The sequence below is a fragment of the Cyprinodon variegatus genome, unplaced genomic scaffold (genome assembly GCF_000732505.1).
Source record: "Cyprinodon variegatus isolate N-32 unplaced genomic scaffold, C_variegatus-1.0 Scaffold751, whole genome shotgun sequence".
Classification (NCBI taxonomy): Eukaryota; Metazoa; Chordata; class Actinopteri; order Cyprinodontiformes; family Cyprinodontidae; genus Cyprinodon; species Cyprinodon variegatus.
In genome coordinates, this window is record NW_015151204.1 from 405276 (window position 1) to 414478 (window position 9203).

The window sequence follows — 9203 nt, forward strand, 5'->3', positions numbered from 1 at the left end:
GGCCTCCTCCATGTCTCCTGGTGTACTGACCAATTTCCTGGTAGCGCCTCCAGCCTCTGGACCCTATGCTGACAGACACAGCAAAACTTCTTGCCATAGCTCCCATTGATGTGCCATCCAGGATGAGCTGCATTACCTGAGCTACTTGTGTGAGTCTTATGCTACCACTACTGTGCAAGAATCACCAACATTAAAACATCCACAAGAAAGCACTGGTTTTGAGAAGCAGTCTGTGCTCTCCACCTGCAGAACCACTTTTATTGAATGCCCCTGGCTAATTGTCAATTATTTCCATTTGCAAAACAGCATGTGAAATTGAAATTATTTCCATTTGCACAACAGCATGTGAAATTGATTGTCAATCAATGTTGCTTCTTAAGTGGACAGTTTTATTTCATAGAAGTTTGATTTAATTGATTGATAATTGATATTGTATTGTTAACGTTCCCTTTTGTTTATCAAAGTATATATATGAATGAATACACAGTAAAAGTAAAAGTTAAACATTTGCATAAAAAAATGTAAATTATTCTCTAAGCCCTGTTCTTTGAGAGTTTTTTCAAAGTTAAGTTAGTTTTTTTTTTAAATGTGTTCTTTTCTTTCACTAACAGAACAAATTTTTCTCTATAAAATTGAGTTTTATCTGAAAACAACAGTTATAAGTCTTTCAAAGACTCAGTTACATTCAGGTTGGCTTTATGACTGAGTTATTATCACAGAAGTTATGTAAAAAAAAAAAAGAACTTGCAGGTTTATGTTTATTTTTCTTTTATTTCACATATTAGCGTTGATGCCGTGTGATAGACTGCTTATGTGTCCAGGTTTGAACCCTGCCTTTCACCCACAGACTGCTGATAATAGCCTCCATAACTCCATGATCCTGATGGGTAAGAGGTAGAAGATGGATGGATGGATATTTGAGCTGATATCTAACTAAATAAAACATGTTTAAGTTCTTTTTTTTGAGAGAAAATAAAAATTGAAAAAATGTTTGATTTGTATGAATACTTATACAGAGCCCTGTGTGTCAAACATGCTTTTATCTATTTGTTTTTTTCTGAAATAAGTTCCTTGTTTGTGCAAACTGCTGCTTCAAACCACAGTAGGACTTAATATGAACCAATAAACCCAGCCATCTTCTTACAAATTAAAAAAACTGTATTCTAAATTGAACAGTGATGCTTTTTAAGACGGGAAACTGTTATTCTACAGGTAGACCAGGTTTTATCTTTAAAAAGCACACAAAGTAAAACATTCCCTCAGTATTAGTTTAATGTTCTGATCATTACTTACTTGTAAATCATGTAACTGTTTCGTACTTTCATCCCACCTTTGATAAAACTCACCATGCTCTCATCCTGTGGGAACAACAGTGTTTGACATTTGATAGAACATAAACAGGTGAAGTCATGTAAAGTTATGGATTGAATTTGGTTGAACTGAGCTGAAGTAAAGTGGAAAATAACTTTAGACGATAATGTAAGAGGAAACCCTGGCTGTGTTGTCACTGTGTTTATATGGGGGGTATATAGTTATCTTTCTGTTTGACTAAGTGCAGCGGCTGTGGTTTACCTGGAGGAAGGTGAGAGCAGCTCTCTGGAGTTGACACTCTGCATAACACACCTCTGCATGGAGCTGCACTGCAAACACAGCAACACAAACATTCAGTCAGCTGTTAAATGTCTGAACTCACACCAACCACAGTCATGTCTGTAAGTTCTGGTTAGAAAACCTTTAAATACTTGGATATAAAAAGCATGTTTCAACATAAACAGGACAGGCATTCATGTTGGCTAAAACATTTCTGAGTTTATCTGTCTTGGATGAAAGGATAAATATTCTTTATTAATGTATAATAGTTGTTTACCTTCTGACAGCGAATCCCCGACTGATTTGTTTGTCAAACCCTGGGCTTTCCGTCGAAACCTTCAATATTGTAAAAACAGATGGTTTTACAACACTGCAGTGTGATTTATTGACAAAGATTCCTGTTCGAAATAATCAGAATAAAAACATCAAACTTGAAATTAATGCAAATGAACGAAAACACCCCTCCTCTTGTATATTCTCATTTAATCATTAAATATAAAACTCAATTTTTTCTGCCAACCGTTGTTCTCTGCTGAATTTGTCATGAATATGATAAAAAACACATTTTATGAAAACTAAGTAGTATATTTTAATCAATGAAAGAAAAGCCTACATTCATATCCATCCTACATGGACATGTCTTGTGACGATGAGACTAGTTTAGTTGAACTCTTGAAGCCATTCACCTTACATGTTTTGCAAAGGGGTTAATAAAATAAAAACAATATCTCAAATGAGCTCCTAATGCTCACTGGGTCCATCTAGTGGTAAACTGGTACATTCTCAACAGGAGAAATGAGTCTGCTCATCTAACTATATAAGATGGACTTAAAAAGAACAATCTTAACAGATTAGCGCACTGCTAATATCATCCTGGTTATGTGAAGAAATCTCAGCCTCAGACAGAATTAACAAAACAACAAGCAAAAAGAAAAAAAAAAGACATTTTAATTTTTTGGCTTAAATAAATTGAATTAGCTTAACAAGAGTTCTAGAAACAAGACATTTGAGAAGATAAAGAAAAACTTCAAACTGGCCACAAAAAATATTTAATCAAATTGAGACCTTTTAATCAATAATAAGCTCATAAGAAGCTTGGGATACTTGAAGGCAATGTCCTTCTCCTCAAATGTTGCAGCTTATTTCATCCTCACATGTCATCCTCTTTTTTTTTTACGTGTATATAACTCATTCTTAATAACATAATTGTGACAATAGTCTATCTAAAACATAACTGAAACCAAGAAACTTGACAAGCAAACTGTAAAAGTGGTTGCATTCAATTCAGTTTATCTATATAGCGCATCAGCTGTCATCTCAAGGCACTTTACAAAGACAATTCAACCAGATAATACAGTTAGATTGGTTCAACGTTTTCTATCTAAGGAAAACCAGCTGATTGCATCGACTCATTGACTCTCTGCAATCCCGCACACCAAGCATGCTTGTAGTGACAGTGGAGAGGAAAACTCCCTTTGAAAAGAAAGAATTTCCAGCAGAACCAGGCTCAGTGTGAGCGGCCATCTGCCTATATATACACTGCCTGGGGTTCAATTTACACATAAGTTACAGATTCTTGAAGTACATTTGACCTGAACTTGAGAAGTTCAGTAAGATTATCTGCAATTATCTAAGATCATTTTTATTATCTTCAAATAACATTGATATCGAACATATCGTTGCAATACAATGGATTACAGAGTATGGATAGATACATACATGTGACACAGCTTTAAGTGCTGTTGTAACTGAGTTTGATATTGATAAACACCTTATTGTGAGAAACCTGACCAAATCTAGACAAGTGGAAACTTATTGTTCTTAACATCACAGCACAGGAAAAAAAAAAATCTACTGAAAAACCACAGTAGTGTCAAAACACTGTCTAAAACCACAGACCACGGACTGCATATTGGAAACCCAGGAATTATTATTTATCAGCAAACAAAAAAATAATGTTTGCTGATAAAAAAAAAACAAACAAAATCAATGAAGGACTTTCAAGGACTTCAGAGACCACTGGGAACCATGTTTCTTACATAAAATAACTGGCTTTACAACGGATTTTATTTTAAAAAAACCCTCTCGACCCCACTTAGGATTAAGCGTGTCAGAAAATAGATGGATGTTTCTGTATATCCCCCACTCTACTTTGTATGACTTTTTAACAATTGAGGAAGCTTTTTCAAACATTACAAACTGAACTTGTCTATCTCTAAGACACAGAAATGTCGGAACAAATATATGCAAACTAACAGTGTGGGGTCAGCAGCCAGACCACCGTGCACTGTGCACTGGAGGAGTTACGTGACCAACGTCAAGCAAAAAGCAGTGATCATCTGTCCGAACGGTAAGTTAACTGAGTTCACTATAACATCCACTATATAGTCCCCTCTCTATATAGTGATTGAGGGATTTAGGGCTTAAGACTGAGAAGAAACAGAAACATAGCTCATACAACACAGCATAGCTCACAGCATACTTTAAACAAAGCGTGCACAAGGAGAAATTGACTTGTGCACGCTCTCGCACAAATGGAGAGGGCATGTCTTTTAAAAAATTCACGAAAATCCACAATACCTTTAAGTTAGAAAAACTGTTCTTTAAAGATAATGATGCGTCATCTCTCAGCAAAAACAAACCAGCTCATTTCTGAAGCTCTCTTCTTTAAATATTATCAATAAACACCAACTAACTAAAAATTGTTGGTTGTATATGCAGGAAATTTTTGTTATGAATGAAACTAACTAAGGGGGAGTGTTGGCCTAGCGGTTAGAGCAGTGCGCTTTTGCTCTGAGAAATTTGCAAGTATCCAGTACAATCCCCACAACCCCCGCACAATGGCAGCCCACTGCTCCCCAATAGGACGGGTTAAGATGCACAAATTAATTTCTCCATTGCGAGATCACTCAATTCTAATTATTAACTGTGGATAAATTTTATTTACATGGTTTGTCACCACTGTGCAACACAGTAAAAATGCTGTCCTGAGCTGGAGCAACCATTAAAAAACTTTTAGAACCTCTTACAAAGCTAAATGTTACTGAATTTGTGAGTTTGCAATGACAAGCAGACTGGTATGGATTTTTTTCTATTATTGTTGCAAGAAAAATAAACTTTTTTATATGACAAAAATGCAAACTATAAATTAAACTTAAAATAACATCTTAATCAAAAAAAGGTTTAAGGGTAACTTTGCCTTTTTCACAGATTCTATATTTTTGGAGGGAGGTTTAAAAGTCTAAATATTTTATTAATTCCTGTTTAAACTTTTAAGACTTGTTTTAAATCAATCACAATATCTTTAAATATTTTTTCAATCATCTTTTTTTTAACTTTTGATATTTGAAACATAATTTTTTTTCTTAATTCAATATGAAAAACGTCAAAAACAAAAAAAAAACATTTCAGAAAACAGCAAATTTTCAAAGCTTCTTTTCTGGATTGTATTTTTTCTTGTATATTCCATATGCAGAACGTGTTTTCTGTTTGCAACAATAATGGATCAAAATTCACTCCATAGCCTGGCTATACCACAGTGAGCTTTTAAACCAAATGTAGGGTGCTGCTCTGATAAGTCTCCATCCTACTTTCCTCCTGACCGCCTCCTCACATAAAAAGTATCAACTATTTACATCATAATATGTATGATGTCATAATCATATCATAATATGATTAAAAGCAACACCGACCATCATTCTTACTTGCCATAACAGACTATCTAACAGTTTATGCTATCTTTACAAGGAAATAATGTCTAATTTATGCAAATATAGTCAAAGCAGTATTCAGCCACAGTAGAGCAAAAGATGTAGCTGCACCTCTATCCTTATGTCGAGCATCACAGGAAAATAAGTATTTAAAGGATGATTATATATGATAAGTGGTAAAAACTGACCTCTGACAGACCTCCTGGGCACTCTTCATGGTGTTCCCTGCATTGGTGATGTCATCATGCTGAAAAGTCATCATGGCCTGCATCTCCAGTACCGTGGCGTAGATAAGAGCGTGGTACATACTCTCATGGACTCTAAACAGTCAACACAGGATTGCAGGATCAACATCCTCCACCTCTAAATGTAAGCAAACACAGTTTAGCTACTGTACGTCTACTGTATGTCCGGCACATTTTCCTGCAGAGGGAAGATAAGAGCAAATATCTTTCTCTCGCTATTCTTTCTATCAGCCCTTCCATTCCTGTTCACTGTGGCCTATGCAACGTGTTTGCACTGCACGGCTGACGTTCTGCAAGGCTGTTGAATCAGTCAGACCTTGGGCGTCAGCTTCAGCAAACACTCGATATCCTGGAGACCTGAAGCCTGCCGGCCAGGCAGCCCTGTGTTTCACAGCTTATACCACAAAAGTCTTCTGAAGATCAAGAGGGAAGCTGAATTACTGCTAAATCATGCTGTTGAACGCACCACCGTGAATCTGCTGAAACACCCCCCACCACGTGATTTACATACAACTTTTAATGGTGAGAGCCAGCTGAAGCCCCCCTTCCTCCTCCTCCTCAGGGATCTGGCTGGGGATTAGTGTTACCTAGGGCGCAGCCTCTCCAGGCTCTCATTGAAGTGGTTGTTAAGGAAGAGATCCAAGGCCTCCATGCACTCATCCAGACACGCTTTCAGGGTCTGATCGGAGGAGCTGCAACACAAATGGGTGCAAAGATTAACAGATGAGATATACAGAAGTAGGTCGGGGGAAGGGAGGGGAGGCTGTAATGTGGCAGCATATACAAACATGCAGGATCACATATTGATTGAGCATTCAGAAGATAAAACGTGTGTGTTTGTGTGTGTGTGTGTGTGTGTGTGTGTGTTTGCACTATTCCTGCAAAGTTTTTGCTTTCCTGGTTTCTTAACCCTGGATCTCAGTCCTCGCTGTCCTACAAGTTTTAGGTGTTTCACTGCCTCCACACACCTGACCTGAATGAAAAGGTGATTAAGAAGCTTTTGGAGCGTTTGATGTCTGCTGAGGAGGTAAAGCAATGATTTAAATCAGGTGAGCTTGAGTAAAGACACATCTAAAACAAAAAGGACAGTGGGCCCTGAGAACAAGGGTTAAAAAACAGACTGCCTTTCCCAGATGCTGACTACACTGCCATGTAAAAAAGTATAGGAAGGCCAAGGAGGCCAAATATGTTTTAAGTAATAATTCAATTGAGTCCAATTTATTTATGTAGTGCAGATTCATAGCACATTTCATCTCAAGGCACTTTATAGAGACAATTCAATCAGATTTGTACAAAGTTTTCTATCTGATGAAACCCAGGATTCTTTACCCCTGGATGAGCATGTAGTCACAGTAGATATTCCCTTGTATCATGTTGTTACCTCAACAGCAATCCCTCACATGCATGCAGCGACAGTCCAAAGAAAAACAATTCTTTTAACAGGATTAAACCAGCAGAATCCAGTAAAACCAGGCTCAGTGTGAGAGGACATCTTCCAAGACTGCGGTTCAAGAAGAGAGAAGTAGACATACAAAGGGAACAAAAACACCCTGATCTATGAAAAATTTCTATGTTAGAAAGGGTAACATAAACTAGCTCCATAGGTGGCTCACTCTGGGAAACAATCAACTAGGCAGAAGAGTAGGTTTTCACATTAAAAAGGATGATAGAGAGCATAATAGCCACAGTTAAGGCTGAGCTTTGGCATAGCCACACTCATGCATAAAGAGTAAAGGTACGTTCATGGGAAAAATGGGAATTTTCTTGTGAGTTTGCAGTTCTGGTCGTTTGACATATGAGCTCCCTATTTCGGACACCTATATTCCCATGAGGTAAAATATGTGATGGGTAACAGAACATTATTTAACACTGGTTCCTGTTGTCCGTTCAACTCAGCGTGCCAAAAAGCAAATACATGGTGCTTTATGTGTGATATGGAAAGCCAAATGAACAGTTTAGAGTCCACCGTGCCTGTGCTCACAGTGCAACTTCCCTCTAAACACCAAATATGCACTTGAAGCGCATCCCTCACATTCCCGACTTTTTAGTTGCTCCTGAACGCACCCTTACACAGAAATAGCATCAAAATCAAATGCTTCAGTCGCTACATTCGTGTGCTGCGAAAAGTCAAGTGAATCTGGCCTTCCATATAACTGGAGTCACTTGAAACAGGATGTTTGAGCTGACAATGCGCTGGTTCCTCCTCAGTTTGGAGGGTTATACCCACAATAAAGAATTGAAATCATAATATACTTTGAAGAACTGTGGTTATTTAGCTTAGATGAATCACTTAGAGGTATCTTATTCTGATCAGGTCATATTCCCTACTTGAACGTTTGTCTTTTTGCTGGTTGGTAACCCGTTCATTCCATTTATGTTTTTATTTTGTTCAGTTTTTTACCTGTGTGGTTAAAAGACTGATTAATTTGTGAAGTGTTTTCAAAAGTAAACGGGATAAATACCAATAAAAATTATCAAATATCAAACACAATGACAAACTGAATGAAAACAACCATATTCATACCCAATACTAAGTGACATCCTGTTGGTATTTATTATGTACAGGAATTATGCTAGAAATTTCCCATAGTGTAGAAAAAAATATAACTTCTGGTTGTCAAGGCTGGTAGGAAATAACTTCCAGGTGGGTAAAAACTGAATTATGGTGGTTGGTATGTAATCAGTTTTGCGCTTAAAAGTTGAGAAATGACAAAGGGGTGAAATTACCATCTGTTTGTCTTGTTTTTTTCAAACAGATATTGTTGAGAAACATAATTCTTAATTATGGTTTAATTTGTGACTTTTTCTATTTATCTATGTGTGGTGGTGTCCAGCAGAACACGCTCAATTATTACTGAAAATATCGACTCAGTAAAAGCTGTGGATTGGTTGAGAAAGAACCACAGACCTTAGAGTGTGAATTTACCTAAGGAGTGTTTTAAATGCATTTATTTATGACTAAAATAGGTATTAGAATTTATCCTTGAAACCATTGTTGCAAATATGCAACAATTCCTTTGTACTTGATACACAACCAAGATATAATGTGCAGGTGGGACTGTGGCCTACTGGTTAGAGCATTTTGCTTGGAATCCAGAGGTTCTGAGTTCAAGCCCAACTCCCACAGACTGCCACTCTGGGTCCCTGAGGAACCCCACACTGCTTCCCAGGCAACGCACAATGGCAGCCCACTGCTCCCCAAGGGGATGGGTTAAATGCAGAGAGTTAATTTTGTAGCTCTGTACTTGTGTTAGTGCAGTGACATTAAAACACTAGAAAAAAGAAAGAAAGAAAAAAAATCCATCAGTACTAGTATTACACATTCAGTGTGGAGCTAGGAACCTTTGGCAAGCTTTTGTTTCCCTAAAGATACAGGTTATCATTGACCATTACACGTGTTGCAGTTTAATATTTTCAATTTGGCAACTAATAAAAGGTGAAAAAACATCTTAAAAATATCTTTAGACATGTCTTGACAACATATAAATTAGAGCGTCACTGGGTTTAACTATATTCTGTTGTATAAGTTTGTATTCAGCATTCCCAATGGGAAAGGGGTATCATTTAACCATTTGAACCCCAGTCGGCCTCAGCAGATGGCCGCTCACACTGAGCCTGGTTCTGCTGGAGGTTTCTTCCTGTTAAAAGGGAGTTTTTC

The 9203-nt window shown here is 37.2% G+C and overlaps 1 protein-coding gene across 1 annotated transcript in view; it reads right to left on the minus strand.

Annotated features, from left to right (window-relative positions):
- Window positions 1-9203, minus strand: part of LOC107098146 (tetratricopeptide repeat protein 39A-like) — a 34514-nt gene that overhangs the window by 22865 nt on the left and 2446 nt on the right. The window contains exons 2-6 of the mRNA XM_015395631.1: window positions 6133-6237; window positions 5489-5620; window positions 1868-1926; window positions 1573-1640; window positions 1294-1358 (exon numbers count right to left, since the gene is read on the minus strand). Of these exons, the coding sequence (XP_015251117.1) occupies window positions 1294-1358; window positions 1573-1640; window positions 1868-1926; window positions 5489-5620; window positions 6133-6237 (429 nt within the window). The remainder of the gene's footprint in view (window positions 1-1293; window positions 1359-1572; window positions 1641-1867; window positions 1927-5488; window positions 5621-6132; window positions 6238-9203) is intronic.